General features: G+C 41.5%; 1 protein-coding gene across 1 annotated transcript; it reads left to right on the top strand.

Moving 5' to 3' along the window:
• The first annotated feature begins 4,453 nt into the window (after nt 1-4,453).
• On the top strand, nt 4,454-10,904 carry LOC143826854 (vomeronasal type-2 receptor 26-like). Its single transcript, XM_077315973.1, has 4 exons — nt 4,454-5,269; nt 7,091-7,318; nt 7,639-7,765; nt 10,003-10,904. Exons 1-4 carry the CDS (start codon nt 4,454-4,456, stop codon nt 10,902-10,904), a joined length of 2,073 nt encoding a protein of 690 aa, XP_077172088.1.
• The last annotated feature ends 9,714 nt before the right edge of the window (nt 10,905-20,618 follow it).

The raw sequence follows: 20,618 nt of genomic DNA, 5'->3' as shown, positions 1-20,618 counted from the left end.
AAATAAATAAATAAATAAATAAATAAATAAATAAATAAATAAATAAATAAATAAATAAAATCTTCTGCTTCTTGAAAGATAAAAGGGTCTATGTTCTCTCTTCAGCTAGGGATTATTGCATCACTTGCTTTGAAAATCATAATCCAAACAAGGGACGAGACCATTGCTTTTCCAAGATTCCAAATTTTCTTCAATGTATGAGCATTAATTTAGCTTTCTTAGAGCTTTTCTTATTTTCCATTTATCATTTATCATTTATTAAATATTAAATACTTTACTAACCTCAAATATAAAACACAAGTTGGGGATTTTGTCTATGTGAATGTCTGTTTGCGTGTGTGTTTGAGAGGGAGAAAGAGATAGAAGGAGGGAGAATTTCTAATAATGGACTGTTTTTTCCCCCCCACTATAAGACACTTCAGTAAACTTTTTTTTTTTGTAGACTACATCGAACAGTGTCCTGAGACAAGTGGTACAAAAATTTTCTAAATAAATTAATAAATAGTTGAATTTGAGGAAATGTTTTACACAGTTATTGCATTGTCACTTTGCGTCTGGGAATCCTCAGGTTTTACTTTGGATTATTTCATGGAGGGAAAGTTTGAACTCACTACTCCACCTGCCAGTCTTGGTGTTGAGGAGCTGGAAAAACATCAGACAAATATTTTTGCTTCACTATTTCTGCAGCTAATTACCCCGGAACTCGATTCACAGTCTTCCAGAGTAGATCATCTCCACTATAATTATCAGAATCAATGTTATTTCTTCCCCCTGTCAAAGTTCCAATACCCATCCAGAAGGGAATAGAAAACAAATCATAAATGAAATCTCACATTTGTTGTTATAAAAGCCACCACTGAGTCATTCACTGCTAAAATGGGGGATTAGAGAAATGTGGTTATCATATCAGTACTCACTATGTCTTGAGTAGGATACAAAGCAGATAGTTGGGACATGAAAGACAAGGTTCATTTGTGTATGCTTAAAAAGTGTGTCAGACGAGATTAGAGCCATCTAAATAATCTTTTTGAAATCAGAAGCTAAATGACGATGGTATAGAGGAGACAAAAAAGAGGAGAGAGGACATTTTAGATTGCACATTGCAGAATATGTGGTATTTCTCCTGATACCGACGCTGCTTGCTCATGTATGAATTACGTAGCATGAAGTGCACTGGAAACAATCCTCCTCAGATTCCACATCAGTGGTATCAGCCAGGAGAAATCCTGATTGGTGGAATTGTCACTCATATTGGCTGTGGCTCCCAGAAGGTTCCATTTCGTCAGCACTCTGACCTGGATTATAAATGTGATCCAATGTAAGGGATGAGGGCATATTTTGGGTACCAGAATGAAGTAATCACACTCCAGGGACAACCATTATAGGCATCATTGCTTCATTGATAATGTATGAGAACACTGCACTTTTTGGGTTGTAACATTTATGTACTGAGCATTCCCAGATTACAAAATGTACAGCAGGAGTTAGGGAAATTTACTGGATTATACATCCTGAAGGGGGTTAGGAAAATTAATGGATCTATCAAGGGCCCTTTTTGGGTGTAACTAAGAGGAACCTCCAGTATCAATTAAAATGCCAGTAACTGGGGGCAGTAAGGATGGCTGATGGCTCCATGTCCATCTTGAGAGTTTTCCAGTAGCACTGTTCTATAGAAAATGGAAATGTGGATCACATGGGCCATATCCCTCATTAATTTGGGGCCTTCTTAGGTTCTCAGATATAAAAATAGGACAATCCAGATTGTCTTCTAAAACAATTTTGTTTTGTTTGAAGGCTACTAACAAAGTTCTACCAGCACATCCTCACCTTAGTGTTTGCCATCCACGAGATCAACAAGAACCCCAACATACTGCCCAATGTCACTCTTGGGTTCCACATCCGTGACACCACTACAGATCAAAAGTGGATCTATGGAATCATCCTGGACCTCCTCTTTGCATCACCTGAACTTGTTCCAAACTACAAATGTGGCATCCAGAAAAACATGATTGGTGTCATTGGAGGATACAATTCTGAAACAACATCAGACATCGCAACTCTCTTAAGCATTCACAAGATCCCACAGGTAAGATGGGAGAACTGGAACTATTTGGACGTTCACTAATCTCACATGTAGCATAATTACCTCTGCTGATCTATTATCAGGGGTTGCAAGAATAAGAAATAAAACACAAAATGGGCAGAAGTGAAATGTGTTAAATTACATTAAATTTCAAGACGGATCTTGAAATACCAGATCTGAGAATGCATTCCTAAAGGTTCAACATGTTCACATGTTGAGGGGAATATGTTAAAGTACTTCTGTTCAATGAATGTATGTTGATTTGATTGGTATGTTGATTTTGATTCTGTCTACAGGGTCATTCATTGTATATACTATGAACATTGCTTTTATTATGGTAGCTACTAAATACTGAAGAAAAGGATTATATAGAGAAAGAAATATAACTGATTCATACAAGTCTGGTGATCTTTGTCTCTGATTTTTGGATTTTCAGATAGAGAACAATCCTAGGGTAAAAGAATAAAACAGGCATAGTAGAAATCATAACCAAATCACCCCATAAATTTTAAAAATATTTACTAGGTTGAAAAACTACTGTTCTCTACACAGGGCAATCCTCCTGATGTGAAAGACAACTTTATTGGTCATTAAGAAGTGCTATTGTTGGTACCCCACTTTTCACTGTGCAAAGGATTCTCCAGGTGACCTAGTATCACTATCCTTGCTCCCCCTACAATGGACAATCTATGAGATAGATGAGACTGAGAGAATTCAGAGACAACTATTATTGGCCCAAGGTCACCCAACTGGCAGTATGTGAAGAACTGGGGATCAAACCCTGTTCTCCAGATTACACCAAGCTTGCTCTCATTAACTGTCCATACAATTCTACACATTGAAAAATGAATATGAATCCAAGAGGAGATGTACACACAACAGATACACTGAAGCCATGTGATATTCCTCACAGGAATACATGAAGTTTCTTCTTGTGAATGTTGATCAGGGGAAACAGGAGATGGCTTGCTAAAGTTTATTCTACACCCTCTGTTTCTCAATTATCCTTTGTCCTTTCAAGCTATACATGACTTGGAACTATGGTTTCAGAAGGAAGAAACATGCAGAATATGTGCAACAGTCTGAGAAGATGTGTGGTTTTTGATAAATTTATGGTGGGGATATTATAGTTTCAAAATCTGGGGTAACATTTAAATATCTTGTGAAAGACGGTGGTGTTGAATAGACCTTTGACTGGATCAATGTGAAAACCTCTATGTACAACAAACTAATAATATAATTAAGCAGCGAATCCGAGGCATCCACTATAAAACTATCATACCAGGAGCACGTAAAACCTGCTCCCCAATAGAAGAAGAAGAAGAGTTGGTTCTTATATGCCACTTTTCCCTACCCGAAGGAGGCTCAAAGCGGCTTACAGTTGCCTTCCCTTTCCTCTCCCCACAACAGACACCCTGTGGGGTGGGTGAGGCTGAGAGAGCCCTGATATCACTACTCGGTCAGAACAGTTTTATCAGTGCCGTGGCAAGACCAAGGTCACCCAGCTGGTTGCATGTGGGGGAGCGCAGAATCGAACCTGGCATATAACCTTTGATATCTTCCCTTCTGCGGGAAGAATACCAGATTATTTTTCATTGCTGGCCTCACTTTCTGTGAGAAGACTCTTCACACTGGCACACTTAGATTCGTTACCAACAGTGCTAACTAAAGTCCAATATTTAAAAGTCCCTTATTTGGAGAGACTCTGCATCTATTCAGCTAAACAACATGATTCCCATTTAGCATGTTTTCTTTTACTGCAAGCAACATAATAACCATATTGAAGAAGAAGAGTTGGTTCTTATATGCTGCTTTTCTCTACTCAAAGGAGGTTCAAGTTGGCTTAGTTGGCTTCCCTTTCCTCTCCCCACAATAGACACCCTGTGAGGAGGGTGAGGCTGAGAAAGCCCTGATATCACTGCTCGGTCAGAACAGCTTTATCAGTGCTGTGGCGAGCCCAAGGTCATCCAGCTGGCTGCATGTGGGGGAGTGCAGAATTGAACCCGGCTTACCAGATTAAAAGTCCACACTCCTAACCACAACACCAAACGGAACAACTCTTGAAATCACTACTGCGTTACTTTCTTCAAGATCACTAACCTCAGCTGACCAAAATCATTGCCAGGTTTCTGCACTTTTCCCTATTCCCACACCATTATAACTTGGGACTGCCCGCGTCTGAATTTTGATGGCTCAATTTCTTTTATGTATTAAATATTATTGTTTTTTTCCTAACTATGCTACTAATATTTTTTGAATTTAAGTATTTCTATCATCCCTCTGTAACATGATTCTTTTTCTTCTTAGTTTGCCTATGGCTCCTTTGAATCAGATATGGATGGCCTAACCAGTTTCCCATCATATTACCACATGTTTCCTAAGGAAGCCCTTCAGTATGAGGGAATCATTGAGATACTTCTGCATTTCAGGTGGAAATGGGTTGGCCTCATAAGTGTAGATAATGAAAAGGGGGATCGTTTCTTGCAGACTTTGGAACTGATGCTTTTCAGGAAAGGAATCTGTGTAGCCTTCACAGAGAAGGCAACCAGACAGGTCCAGTGGGATGACATGGGTTTCCTGAACAATTTTCTAGACCATAGCAATGCAAATTTCTTGAATAGCAATGCCAATACAATTGTCATATCCGGGGAAACCAGAATAATAATTTGGCTGGCAGCCATTATCTTTCTGCCTACACTTTTAATGGATATTACAGAATACGTGGAGAGAACCTCTGCAGGAAAGGTGTGGATTACAACAGCCCAGATGGATTTTGCATTCAATTCCTTTCAAAAAGTTGATTATATAGAAATATTCCATGGGACTATTTCCTTCTCAATACATTCAAAGGACATACCATATTTCAGAACTTTTGTTCAGCATTATAAGCCTTCCTTGGCAAAAGGGGATGGTTTCATCAGGGATTTCTGGGAACAAGTGTTCGATTGTACGCTACCAAGTTCCAGTAACTCAGCAAAGTCTGGTGAAACATGCACAGAAGAGGAGAGACTAGAGACTGTTCCGGCACCTTTTTTTGAAATGAGCATGACTGACCATAGCTACAGTATATATAATTCTGTCTATGCCATTGCCCATGCCCTACACATCTTGGACTCATCTAGAATCAACCAGAGAGCAAGAGCTAAAGGAAGCAGCTTGGCTTCCTTGAATGTGCCACCATGGAAGGTATTTCCTCATCATTGGGGTGGGGGCTCCCCTGTCATGCTTAAGGTTTAATCTGTTGGTAAGAGTGCAGGGAACTGGATTTTGAAATCTTTTTCCTGCACAATTGAGAGTCAGGAAGTCACTTAATTTTCCTAAGTTTCCTAGCCAACGTTTCACATTCTCTGGATTTTGTTGCCATCCTCAAGTCGTATCAAAAAAGGTTTTTCTCTGCCCATGAATTCGGATGGGGAGTCCAATACAACAATGTCTTTCTAGGCTCTCTTGGGTTCTCCTGAGAAGGAGGGTGGCTACAGCCCCTCCCTCCCTTTCTTTTGGTACACTTGAATCAAACAGGGGCCTTTCAAGTGTCTCACAGAGCCCAGAATGACTGACATTTCAATGAAATATAACTTATTACAGATTCAAAAATAAGCAAAGACAAAAAGAGCTGTTAAAAATGTCTAACGAAAAGCTCTATACAGAAGTTATCCAGCTGTATCGCCTCATGGACAGCTGCCCAGATCCCCCCCCCCCAGTAACATTTGCCAAATGTTTAGAAGCTGTGGCCGGGTGGCTTGAGTAGAGTTGTCTGAATCTCAGGCCCTCCAAAATGGAGGTCCTCTGGTTGGGAAGTAGGGGGGCAGGTCAGGAAGCGTGATTAGCCACTCTAACAGGGACACAATGTACGATTGTGACAAGGCCAGGAATTTGGGAGTGACCGTGGATTCCTGACTAACCATGGAGGCTCAGGTTAACTGGCCAGACATTTTTCTACCCTTTCCAGGCTCAGCTACTAGTGCCCTACCTGTCCTCTGAACACCTGGGCATGGTAATCCATGCAAATGTCACCTCCAGAATAGATTTCTGTAACTCGCTCTATGTGGGCCTGCCCTTGTCCCTGATCAGAAAATTGCAGCTGGTACAAAATGTGGCTGCTAGGGTCCTCACAGAAACATCTTCCAGGGCCCATATCCAGTCCGTGCTGAGGCAGCTGCATTGGTTGCTTCAGTTGCTGCCCGGATCTGATACAGGGTTTTGGTTCTGACCTTCAAGGCAGTTTGCAGTTTAGCCCCACATCCCTGAGGGACTGTCTGTACACTATGCCCCCTACAGACCTTTACACTCCATAGGTACCAACTTGCTGGTCATTCCTGGCCCCAGGGAAGCATGCCTGGCCTTGACCATGGCCAGGGCCTTTTGAGTTCTCGCATGTTCCTGGTGTAATGAGCTCCTAACCAAGGTACGGGACCTGCAGGAGCTCTCAGTATTCCACAGGGCCTGTAAAACGGAGTTTTTCCATCAGGTCTATGGTTGAGGCCGGGGCTGCCCCCCCTCCCGGTGCTAAGCAGCATGGAGCCCTGTGTGAGCAATGGCCACCTCTCCCTACTCCCTTATTTAGATATTACTTATGTTTTGGGGGGATAGGAGAATGGAACAATATTGCTGTGTTTCATCTCTGGTTTTGGTTTTATTGTAAGTTTTGTAAGATTTTTTTTGTCTCTGTATTCATTTTAATGGTGTTTTTATTGGTTTTTTATTGAGGACAATTTGTAACCCTCCATGAGCCATTCTTGTGAGTGGCAGGAAGAAATTTAAATACTACTACTACTACTACTACTACTACTACTACTACTACTACTACTACTACTACTACTACTCAGTCCTTTAGAAAACATCTATCACATTGTTGCAGTGGTTTCAGATTTTGACAGTGGCTTCAGAAATGCCTACTCTCCTACAAGAAAGGAATTTAAAAATCTGTATCAGAAAGATATTGGTGAGCACACTCCACAACATCCAATGGATTCCATGCCCCTTAATTCTTCTTCTCTTTTCCCCAAGCTCCACAACCTGCTTCAGAGAACTGCTTTCAACAATAGTATCGGAGAGGAAGTAGCCATTAATGAACATGGAGAATTGGCAGGTGGATTTGATATCACCAACTTGATCACTTTTGCGAATAACTCCTATGTCCGAGTCAAGATCGGGAGGGTGGATCCTCAGGAATCTCTTATTAAAAGAGTCATCATCCATGAGGACAGGATTAAGTGGAACAGACACCTTCTGCAGGTGAGACAGCATCTCAATGTATCTCAGATATAAAACTCTTTGCCATTTAAGGCAATGGGCAGGCATATTCATTAAGGAGAGCAAATGGTTTCTATGATTTTTTAATCTGTGGAATTTGCTAAGTAATCTCTGAACTCAATTAGCATGCCATTTTTCAACCATGGTTAGTTCCATCTGGTTTTGGAGACTATGCCTCCCGCACATAAGGAGCCAGCTTTGAGATCTGAGAGATATGCTTCCATCACTATAAGAACTTAATTCTGAAGTACAATGCTCACAATTGCTTGTCAGATTTAAATTCTTACTTTTGTTAAGAACAGATACCTCCATTCTCTCGGTGTAATGATAACTGCAAGCCTGGCTATAGCAGGAAGAAGAAGGAAGGGGAGAAATTCTGCTGCTACCTTTGTGATCCGTGTCCAGAAGGGAAAATGTCAGACAAAGAGGGTAAGCAATGCTCTGGTGAAGATCACTTCTGTCAAGGGGTGGGAATGTAAATATTTGCACTGTATGAAAACATCAAATAAGACATTAAGGACATATAACAGAGATATAGTCCCACAGGATCAGTCAGACAAGTTGTCCAATAAGACCAGCAGCCTTTCTCAAAAGTAGCCAACCAGTTCATCTGGATGGACAACAACAAGGAACAGAGGTCATAACCTTCCCTTGATGTTGCCTTCTAACTCTGGTGTTCAGGGGTTTGCTGTCTGCAAATGTAGAGGTTTTCATTAGCCAACAAGGAAGCAAGTGATAGACTATCCTCCATGAATCTGTCTTATTCCTTTTTTAAAGTTGCCCATATCAGTGACCATCTCTACATCAACAGGCAGCAAATTCCATGTTTTTGTGGGATATAAAGACAAATTTCATTTTGTCTAAACTGAAGCTATTTCCTATCAGTTTCCAAGAGTACTCTAGAATTCTAGTATTTTGTGGGAGAGAGACAAAATTATTCTGTTCCATATATTATTTTTGACATCTATCATTTCTGTCCCTTTAGTCAACCTTTTTTATATACTGAAAACACCTGGAGCAGCCTGTTTTACCCTTGAGTACCCCCTAAAATAGTCTTCTAACAGGCCAACATTGGTCATTGGATATTGTGTTTGTGTAGGGGGGTAAAGATGATCATATATGGTCCTATCACCCAATACATTTTATATATATACTAGGGGCAAAAGGAAAAGCTATCCCCTGTGCAAGCACCGAGTCATGTCTGACCCTTGGGGTGATGCCCTCTAGCGTTTTCTTGGCAGAATCAATACAGGGTGTTTTTTGATTTCCTTCCCCAGTCATTACTCTTTTACCCCCCAGCAACCTGGGTACTCATTTTACCGACCTCGGAAGGATGGAAGGCTGAGTCAAACTTGAGCCAGCCCCTGGGATCGAACTCTCAGCCTCATGATCAGAGCTTCAGTCAGAATGTCAGCCGCTTTACCACCCTGCACCACAAGAGGCTCCTTAAATATATGTGTGTGTGTGTTTGTGTATGTTTGTGTGTGTATGTAAAAATTAAATCTATCTCTCTCTGTTTGCTATTTTCTTTCCTCCCCCCTGCTAGCACCTCTTTTATCAACTACACGCACACACACACACACACTAGAGGCAAACCCCATTGTATTCCTGAATTCAGCAGGCAGTACACGCACATACCCCCAGGCAGGCCAGCCAAGGCCTGGAGAGGCATTGGTGGGCCTGCAGGACACACTGTTGGGCAGCCCCATCCCCCTTACCCCGAAATTACTACTGAGGGCCACCCACCCCACAGCAGGGCATTCAGTGATGGGAGGGAGTTGGAGTTGGTGGCCCCGCTGAGGTCCGCACATGCCGAAATGAGGCTTTCAGGGTGGTGGAGAGGTGGCAGTGGTGGTTGCCAGTTCCTTCTCCCTCCCTGCCATCCAAAAGAGAACCACCTAGTGCCATGCAAACTACAATTGGGGGAAGGAGGGAAGAGGTGGCGGCTAGCCCCTTTTTCATCCCCACCACCACAAAAGCCCCACTGAGAGCCATGAATTTTTTTGATAAGAACCGCACTTAGTATTCCAAATGAGTCCGCAAAACAGATCTACATAGGGCCATTATAATATAGGCTGTTTTATTTTAACTTCTAATACTGGAAGTAATGTATTAGTGCTATAGCCACAGGCCTTAATATTGTAAAATACACAAACCATAACAACAACAAAATGCAGTAAAAATACAGAGGTAAAAACACAGTTCTAAACTTTTAAATATTTTTTTTTAACTTGGTCATAGATAGAATGAAGGATGCATCCCTAAATACAATGGATGCATTTGTATCCACCAGTAGCAACCTGATGTGGTCCTCTACTGTTCCAGGGGAATCTAGAATGACCTGAAGTAGCCTATGATGCATGGAATCTTAAACTGGAATCTATAAATACTCCACAGGACAGAATTCAGATTAAAAGAGACTGAATTCCTGGGCAGCACTAAGGCTTGGTTATGTTTTAAGGAAGGATCATTAGTAGAAAAACTTTGAGAGGCATCAACAGACTCCACCAAAAAAGTACGTCAATATTCCCCACAGGAATTATGACCTTATTTAAATATACTCCAGAAGGAACAGATTGGGGCGTCACTTCTTATACATTTACAGTGTTACATAAATCTCTTCTTGTTGGATGAAATTTTCAAATTAAGTTATGTTCTCTTTTCAGACATGGATTATTGTATCAACTGCTCTGAAGATCATTATCCAAACCAAGGAAAAGACCACTGCCTTCCCAAGATCCCAAATCTTCTGTCATTTCCTGAGCCTATGAGCATTATCTTAGCCTCTTTAGCTCTTTGCTTCTCTCTGATAACAGCTTTGGTGCTTCTGGCCTTCATAATGCACCAAGATACCCCCATCGTTAAAGCCAACAACCGGACCTTGACCTACGTTCTGCTCACCTCCCTTCTCCTTTGCTTCCTCTGCTCTTTGCTCTTCATTGGACAGCCTAACAAGGTGACTTGCCTGCTCCGACAGATGACATTTGGCATCATCTTCTCTGTTGCTGTTTCTTCTGTCCTGGCAAAAACAGTGACTGTTATTGTAGCATTTATGGCCTCCAAGCCAGGAAGCCTTTTTCGAAAATGGGTGGGAAAACATTTGGCATATTATATTGTTGTTTCTTGTTCCTTTGTTCAAGTTCTCATTTGCACTGTTTGGCTTGGTTCTTCTCCTCCCTTCCCAGATTTGGACACATATTCATTGAGTAGAGAAATCATAGTGCAGTGCAATGAAGGGTCAGTCACCATGTTTTATTGTAGCCTGGGTTACATTGGATTTCTAGCCACTATCTGTTTCATTGTAGCTTTCAAAGCTAGAAAGCTGCCTGACAGTTTCAATGAAGCTAAGTTCATCACCTTCAGCATGTTGGTCTTCTGCAGTGTGTGGCTGTCCTTTGTGCCTACCTACCTGAGCACTAAAGGAAAAGACATGGTAGCCGTGGAGATCTTCTCCATCTTAGCCTCCAGTGCAGGATTACTAGGCTGTATTTTTTCGCCCAAATGTTATGTCATTCTCTTGAGGCCTGAATTGAACAGAAGAGAGCAGCTGATTCGGAAAAGGCATTAAATGCTTTCATCACTCTCCCACTTGTTCTCCAGATGTTTGTTTGTTTTTTAAACAAAACTCTTATAGGAATTTTTTGTGGAACCTATGAACCATTTCCCAACAGTTATCTTAGTCTTATTTTTCTTTTTCCTAAAAACTTTCATCTGTTTTGTTAGCCTTATGTTTTGGACTGAAGAATTATACATTTGAATGTGTTATTCTCAACATACAGAAACAACACTACATAGTGCAACTGTACTTTACTCATCCTTGATATCACATCTCATGATCAAAGTGTTTGCACACTACCCACCACTTGGCATAACCAAGCCTTTACCTTTCATGCAGTCTTAGGGGAGATATAGAGAATCAGATTGGTGTAGAGAGGCAGCTTATTGTAGTGGTTAAGTGTGTTGGCTTCTATTCTGGCAAACCAGATTTGATTCCCAACTTCTCCTTCACATGTAGCCGCTGGGTGATGGTGGCCTAATCACAGTCCTGGTAGTACTATCACAGGTCTCTCAACCCCTCCTGCTGTAGAGGATGTGGGGAGAAGAAGGAAAGGTAATTGTAAGCTACTTTGAGATTCCATCTGTTATTGAAACACAGGATATACAAACCAACTCTTCCTTTAATCCCCCTACACTCAATCATTTCTGCACCTGTTCATCTGTGATTAAGATGGAGAAATGACTGCTCCACAATTTGCAATTTGCAAAAAGTACCTGCAAGGCAGAAGGTAATGAAACACCACCCTCACATATAGTGACCAGATTTTAACATTGGTAAAGAGGGACACCATTGACGGGGGGGGGGTCTTGATTAAAAGCTCTATATGGAGCAACAAAAAGTTTCATAGAATGCAGAGAACACAAAAATAGTATTGTAATATATATATATTTTTTAAATTTCAACATAAGTACAGTTTGCCAGATGTGGGACAATCTGGTCACCTTACACACTTACCATGGTGCTACAATCATGTTCAGCTGAACTTCAGTTTGGGTAGCAGGAAGACCAGGTGATTGGAAGCTCGGCTAAAAAATAGTCATGGCTTTTGAAAATGGTGTTTTGAGTAATGAGACATGAGAGCTCTCCTGATCTCAGGCAATCAACAATATTCCTGGTATTTTGCTTGAAATTCTAGTCCACCCACCAACATGTCATCATGGCATGACCCTGAGCAAACAGTCCACAAATTTCTTTAACATCTGAATATATCCCTGAATGTGCAAATGTGGGATTTGTTTTTTACATATTTTTTTAAGGTCAGGACCGGTGTATAAACTGTTTTTATCATGGGGTGACACTAAAATGCTTGTTACAAAATCTTCTGCTTCTTGAAAGATGAAAGTGCCTTTGTACATTATGTTTTCCTTTTGTGAAGGCCCTGGCGGCTCTCCTTGTCCGTCACCTGCCCTTCTTTTCCCTCTCTGCAGGGTTTCCAAGTCACCAGCCTGGCACAAACACCACACTCGGAGCCTCAATGCAGGTAAGTCAGCTGTTTATTCTTCGCTTCTTACACCAGAGGGATTTCTCCCAGCACCTTCCTTCGCCGTTCCACCCCTTCCACCTTTCCATCTCTCCTTTTTATCCCCCTTGTAATCTCCACCCCGTCCTATAAAACCCCACGCCCATTAATCTGCCACCTCTGAATTCTGGGTGTTTCCTCGATCCTAATTTCCTCCAGTTCTCCTCAACATCTCTCTTCTTCCTAGGTTCTTCGGTTGCCGCACCCTGGGCTTGGCCCTTCCCCGTGGAGGAAGCCCCATTCGGGGGTATGTGCTCGCTCCTGCTGCTCCCACCTTCTCCTGGGCTGGCTCAACCCCTTCTTGGTGCACCCATTCCTCCAGGTAAGTATCACCCTTGGTGCTATTTCCCCTGTCCTCTCCGCTTTGCTGCCTATTCCTTTTTGTTTCCACAGTCCAGGCGGGTCTCTATAAAGATCTCCGATTCTTATGTCGCTCTTCCTTTCAGGTCTTAAGGAGGTTTCGTGTTCGTCGCTCATTGCTTGTCCACTCCGATATACCCCGGCTTCGTCGCCACCCGTTCCCGACTCTCCTCGACGCCGCTGTTTCACATGGAGCCGCTGCTTCACTCCGAGCCTGCCGCCTTGCTCTCCCCCCCCGTAAGTCCTCCTCAGCTCACCCTTTTACTCTCCCTTTCTCTTTTAGTGTGGACCCGCCCGGACACCTTTCAACTAGGGATTATTACATCACTTGCTCTGAAGGTCATTGTCCAAACCAGGGGTGAGACCACAGCCTTTCCAAGATTCCAAACTTCCTTAAACTTCCTTTAAGTTTTTGAACTTTTGAGCATTATTTTAGCCTTTTTAGAATTTGCTTATTTATCAAATATTACATATTTATCAAATATATTTATCAAATATTTATCAAATATTTATCAAATATTAAAATTAAATGTTAACTATTAACTATTAAATACTATTGTTATTACTGTAATTATACACTTAAATATTTTAGTTTTGTAAGTCTCAAATATAAAACACCAGTTCGGGGTTTGTGTGTGTATGTATGATTGATTGATAGAGAGAGGGGGGGGGGGGGAGAGAGAGAGAGAGAGAGATTGCAGCACTATTTCACCAATCTGATGTCCCTGCAGCCTCATAAGACCCTTTTGTCTAGTGCGATGTTACTGAAAAACACAACAGACTAAACAGACTGTTGTTGTTATGTGCGAAGTCGTGTCCGACCCATTGCGACCCCATGGACAATGATCCTCCAGGCCTTCCTGTCCTCTACCATTCCCCGGAGTCCAATTAAGTTTGCACCTAATGCTTCAGTGACTCCATCCAGCCACCTCATTCTCTGTCGTCCCCTTCTTCTTTTGCCCTCGATCGCTCCCAGCATTAGGCTCTTCTCCAGGGAGTCCTTCCTTCTCATGAGGTGGCCAAAGTATTTGAGTTTCATCTTCAGGATCTGGCCTTCTAAAGAGCAGTCAGGGTTGATCTCCTCTAGGACTGACCGGTTTGTTCGCCTTGCAGTCCAAGGGACTCGCAAGAGTCTTCTCCAGCACCAGAGTTCAAAAGCCTCAATTCTTTGACGCTCGGCCTTCCTTATGGTCCAACTTTCACAGCCATACATTGCAACTGGGAATACCATAGCCTTGACTAAACGCACTTTTGTTGGCAGGGTGATGTCTCTGCTTTTTAGGATGCTGTCTAGATTTGCCATAGCTTTCCTCCCCAGGAGCAAGCGCCTTTTAATTTCTTTGCTGCAGTCCCCATCTGCAGTGATCTTGGAACCCAGGAAAATAAAATCTGTCACTATCTCCATTTCTTCCCCATCTATTTGCCATGAATTGAGAGGGCTGGATGCCATGATCTTTGTTTTCTTGATGTTGAGTTTCAAGCCAACTTTTGCACTCTCCTCCTTCACCCGCATCAACAGGCTCTTTAGTTCCTCTTCACTTTCTGCCATTAGAGTGGTATCATCTGCATATCTGAGGTTGTTGATATTTCTCCCTGCAATCTTGATCCCAATTTGTGACTCCTCTAATCCTGCATTTCTCATGATGTGCTCTGCATACAAGTTAAATAGGCAAGGCGACAATATACAGCCTTGCCGAACTCCTTTCTCAATTTTGAACCAGTTAGTGATTCCATGTTCAGTTCTCACTGTTGCTTCTTGACCTGCATATAAATTTCTCAAGAGACAAATAAGATGCTCTGGTATTCCCATCTCTTTAAGAACTTGCCACAATTTGTTGTGCTCCACACAATCAAAGGCTTTAGCATAGTCAATGAAGCAGAAGTAGACGTTCTTCTGGTACTCCCTAGCTTTCTCCATGATCCAGCGTATGTTGGCAATTTGATCTCTAGTTCCTCTGCCTCTTCGAAATCCTGCCTGTACTTCTGGAAGTTCTCGGTCCACATATTGCTGGAGCCTAGCTTGTAGGATTTTGAGCATAACTTTGCTAGCATGAGAAATTAGTGCAATGGTGCGGTAGTTTGAACATTCTTTGGCATTGCCCTTCTTTGGGATTGGAATGTAAACTGACCTTTTCCAATCCTGTGGCCATTGTTGAGTTTTCCAAATTTGCTGGCATATTGAGTGTAGCACTTTTACTGCATCGTCTTTTAAGATTTTGAATAGTTCAACTGGAATGCTGTCACCACCACTAGCTTTATTGTTGCTCAGACTTCCTAAGGCCCATTTGACTTCACATTCCAGGATGTCTGGCTCCAGGTCAGTAACTACCCCACTGTAGTCATCAGGGATGTTAAGCTCGCTCTTGTATAGTTGTTCTGTATAATTTTTCCACCTTTGTTTAATCTCTTCTGCTTCTGTGAGGTCCCTACCATTTTGGTCCCTTATCATACCCAACTTTGCATGAAACGTTCTCTTCATATCTCCAATTTTCTTGAAAAGATCTCTGGTCCTCCCCATTCTATTATTTTCTTCTATTTGTTTGCACTGTTCATTTAAGAAGGCATTCTTATCTCTTCTAGCTTTTCTCTGGAATTCTGCATTCAATTGGGTGTATCTTTCTCTTTCTCCCTTGCCTTTCACTTCCCTTCTCTCCTTAGCTATTTGTAAAGCTTCCTCAGACAGCCATTTTGATTTCTTGCATTTCTTTTTCTTTGGGATGGTTTTAGTTGCTACCTCTTGTACAATGTTGCGAACCTCAGTCCATAGTTCTTCAGGCACTCTGTCTATCAGATCTAATTCCTTAAATCTATTTGTCACCTCTACTGTGTATTCGTCGGGGATATGATTTAGTTCATACCTGAGTGGCCTAGTGCTTTTCCCTACTTTCTTCAATTTAAGCCTAAATTTTGCAACAAGAAGCTCATGATCTGAACCACAATCAGCTCCTGGTCTTGTTTTTATTGACTGGATAGAACTTTTCCATCTTTGGCTGCAGAGCACATAGTCAATCTGATTTCTGTGTTGACCGTCTGGTGATGTCCATGTGTAGAGTCGTCTCTTGGGTTGTTGGAAAAGAGTGTTTGCTATGACCATTGTATTCTCTTGACAAAATTCTACCAGCCTGTGCCCTGCTTCATTTTGTACTCCAAGGCCAAACCTGCCTGTTATCCCGGTTATCTTTTGGCTTCCTACTTTAGCATTCCAATCCCCCATGATGATAAGCACATCATTTTTTGGTGTTGCTTCTAGAAGGTGTTGTAGGGCTTCATAGAACTGATCAACTTCATCCTCTTCAGCAGCAGTGGTTGGGGCATAGACCTGGATCACTGTGATGTTGAATGGTTTGCCTTGGATTCGAACTGAGATCATTCTGTCATTTTGGGGATTGTATCCCAAGACTGCTTTTCCTACTCTCTTATTGATTATGAAGGCTACTCCATTTCTTCTGCGAGATTCTTGTCCACAGTAGTATACCTGATGGTCATCTGAATTAAATTCACCCATTCCTGTCCATTTTAGTTCACTGATTCCTAAAATGTCGATGTTCAGTCTTGTCATTTCTTGTTTGACCACGTCCAGCTTACCTTGATTCATGGATCTGACGTTCCAGGTTCCTATGGAATAAAAATCTTTACAGCATCGGACTGTCTTTTCGCCACCAGTTACTTCCACAACTGAGCGTCCTTTCGGCTTTGGCCCAGTCGCTTCATTCATTCTGGCGCTACTCGTACTAGCCGTCTGCTCATCCCCAGTAGCACATTGGACACCTTCCGACCTGAGGGGCTCATCTTCCGGCGTCATATCGTTATGCCTATTGGAACTGTCCATAGAGTTTTCATGGCAAAGATACTGGAGTGGTTTGCCATTTCCTTCTCCAGTGGATCACCTTTTGTCAGAGCTCTCAGCTATGACCTGTCCGTCTTGGGTGGCCCTGCACGGTATAGCTCATAGCTTCACTGAACTACGCAAGCCCCCTTGCCACAACAAGGCAGCGATCCTTGAAGGGGGAAACAGACTAGAAAACATTATTAAACAACAGCAAATCAAAAAGCAGACACGGGAGGAAATTATGCATAAAACAGTAGGGTTACATGCCTCTATCTTGGGAGACTGGCAGCATGACCTAGACCAATGCCACTATTCTTGACCCCTGAATGCAGCAATGATGTGGGTTGGGCCCAGAGATGGTTCTTTCAAGTTTTGGTATCCTGCCCATGGAATACCCTTTCCTGTGAGACACCTGTGAGCCTGACACCTACCCTGACATAAGTTGGGCAAAAGGCCAAAAAAGTCATCTTTCCCCATGCACTTAATTCTGAGGGTGATCTTGTAACATTGTGATATTTAGTTTCAAAGCTGAGAAAACTTGTAAAACACATAGCTTAGCATGTGGATACCGGATTTTTTGGGTGGGCTTTTCTGAACTTTGAATGATTCTATTTTATTTGTTGCTTTACCATGATTTTTTTGTAGAATACTTTGAACACTCTCTTGAGACAACTGGTACAGAAATGTTCTAAATAAATTAAGAAATAGTTTGAATCACAGGAAATTTTCACAGTTATTGCATTGTCACTTTCCTTCTGGGAATCCTCAGGTTTTTCTTGGATTATTTCATAGAGGGAAAGTTTAAGAAAAATATTTTTGCTTCACTGTTTCTGCAGCTAATTACCCCAGAACTCAATTAACAGTCTTCCAGAGGAGATTATCTCCACTATAATTATCAGAATCAATGTCATTTCTTCACCCTGTCGAAGTTCGAATTGCCTTCCAGAAGAAAACTGAAAACAAATCAGAAATCAAATCTCACATTTCTTGATAAAAGCCACCACTGAGTCATTTGCTGCTAAAATGGGGTATTAGAAAAATATTGATTCACTACTCACTATCTCTTGAGTAGCATACAAAGCAGATAGTTGGGACATGAAATTCAAGGTTCATACGAGTATACGTGGAAAATGGATGACATAGAAGCCATGTGAATAATCTTTTTGAAATTGGTAGCTAAATGACTATGGTATACAGGAGAAAAAGAAGAGGAGGGATGACTTTTTAGATTGGACATGGCAGAATCTGTAATGTTGCTGTTGTTACTAATGCTCCTTGCTCATGTATGAATTACGTAGCATGAAGTGCACTGGAAACAATCCTCCTCAGATTCCACATCAGTGGTATCAGCCAGGAGAAATCCTGATTGGTGGAATTGTCACTCATATTGGCTGTGGCTCCCAGAAGGTTCCATTTTGTCAGCACTCAGACCTGGATTATAAATGTGATCCAATGTAAGGGATGAGGGCATATTTTGGGTACCAAAATGAAGTAATCACACCCCAAGGCCAAACATAGGCAGCATTGCTTCACTGATAATTTATGAGCAGACTGCACTTTTTTGGTTGGAGCATTCATGCATTGAGCATTCCTAGATTACAAAATGTACAGCAGGAGTCAGGGATTTTTTTTTTTTTCACATTGCACAAAATATCCATCCATTCATTTGCGGGGCTATTTTGGAAAAGTTCAGTTCAGCACTGGGGAGGACAAAATTAGAAAAGAGGAAAAGAGCAGGGACCTTATATTTGAAAAAAATATATAGAGAGTAACTTGTAAGATAATCTCAGTGTGATGAAAATGTAAAAGTAGTTCTATGCCAGAAGAGACTTGTCATGTTGATCAGTATATTCTGGACCAAGGGTGCATCAGTAGTCATGAATTTTCAACCTTCAGGTTACAGATCCGTTGCATTTTAGACTAACAACATAAAGGAAGATCTGAAAGACATTATGTTTAATTTGCATAAAGCAGAACAAGTGTGTCTAGCCCACTGTTCACAAGAGTAGAAGTCAGAATTTTTTATTACGACTATAAGTGGAACAGACATATGAAAGTGCTTCATCATAGAGCACTAAATATGCTGAAGGTGACTTCATTACACATCCTAAAGGGGGTTAAGAAAATTTATGGATCTATTAAGGGCCCTTTCTTTTGGAAACTAACAGGAACATCCAGTATCCATTGGATGCCAGTCATTGGAGGCAGTAGGGCTTCCTGATAGCGCCATGTCCAACTTGAGGGTTTTCCAGTAGCATTGTGCTATAGAAAATGAAAATGTGGATCAGATGGACCATATCTCTCATTCATCTGGGACCTTCTTATGTTCTCAGACATATTACTGTGACAATCCAGATTCTCTTCTAAAACAATAACTGGTTTTCATTGCAGACTACTAACAAAGTTCTATCAGCACATCCTTGCCTTAGTCTTTGCCATCCATGAGATCAATAAGAACCCCACTATATTGCCCAATGTCACTCTTGGGTTCCACATCCGTGACTCCACCACAGTTCAAAAGTGGATCCACAGGATCACCCTGGACCTCCTCTTTGCATCACCTGAACTTGTTCCAAACTACAAATGTGGCACCCAGAAAAACATGATTGGTGTAATTGGGGGATACAGTTCTGAAACCACAAGAGACATGGCAATTCTTTTAAGTCTTTACAAGATCCCGCAGGTATGATTGGAGAATTGGAGGTATTTGGATTTTCACTAATCTCACATGTATTATAATTACCTTTGCTGATCTATTATCAGGGGTTGCAAAAATGAGAAATAAAACAAAAAAAATGGTAGAAGAGAAATAAATAATTTAAATTTTAAGATGGACCTTGAAATACCAATTTTGAGAATGCATTCCTAAAGATCGACATTGAATATTCAGATTCTACATATTCAAGTGTTGAGGGGATGTGTTAAAGTACTTCTGTTCAATGAATGGATGTTGATTTGATTTCTTCACCAATTCTGTCTACAGGATAATTCATTGTAAATACCATAAACACTGCTTCTATTATGGTAGCTATTAAATATTGAAGAAAAGGATTGTATAGAAAAAGAAATGTAATTGATTCATACAAATCTGATGACCTTTTTCTGTGATTTTTGGATTCTCATATTGACGGTTTATGCACTGGAGGTTTCATGCCAGGCTGCAGCCTGGAGTTTTAATCATGGCAGGTTGCCCCACCTCTTCCTGTACCCACACGGGGGAGCATTTGGCCCGGTGCTCCTAATCTGCCCCCAATTTTTGCACCTGCACAGGAGCTGGGGCAGTGAAGTTCCCAGTGCGTAAATGGTCATTGAGAACAATCCTAGAGTACACAGAATCACTGTGGGGCAAGTAATAAAACAGGCATATTTAAAATCCTAACTGTACCACCACATAAAGGTCAAAATATTTACTAGGTTGAAAAACTGATCCAAGCTATACATGACTTGTGATTATAGTATCTACTCAAATTGGTTCCTGGCTAGGAATTAATATTACAGATTGAGGCCCTTTTGACTTCCACCCATGAAGGAAGTTCACATCGAGGGAACATAAGAGAGAGTATTTTCATGTTCAGTATCACATTCCTTCATGTATTAAATATTATTGTTTTCTTTTCTAAGTAGAAGAAGAAGAGTTGGTTCTTATATGCTGCTTTTCTCTACCCGAAGGTGTGTCAAAGCGGTTTACAATCGCCTTTCCTTTCCTCTCACCTGTGAGGTGGATGAGGCTGAGGGAGCCCTGATATTACTGCTCAGTTAGAGCAGGTTTTGTCAATGCTGTGGTGAGCCCGAGGTCATCCAGCTGGTTGCATGTCAGGGAGTGCAGATTCAAACCCAGATTGCCAGTTTAGAAGTCTGCACTCCTAACCACTACACCAAGCTGGCTATGCCAATTAAGATATTGAAGTTCAATTTGAGTTATTTCTGTTAACATAGTTATTTTTCTTATTAGTTGTCCTATGGCTCCTTTGAATCAGATGTGGATGGCCCAACCAATTTCCCATCCTTCTACCAC

Source organism: Paroedura picta, chromosome 16 (assembly GCF_049243985.1).
Source record: "Paroedura picta isolate Pp20150507F chromosome 16, Ppicta_v3.0, whole genome shotgun sequence".
NCBI classification, from domain to species: domain Eukaryota; kingdom Metazoa; phylum Chordata; class Lepidosauria; order Squamata; family Gekkonidae; genus Paroedura; species Paroedura picta.
The sequence above is the reverse complement of the archived record's forward strand: the minus strand, read 5'-3'. Positions and strand labels throughout refer to the sequence as shown.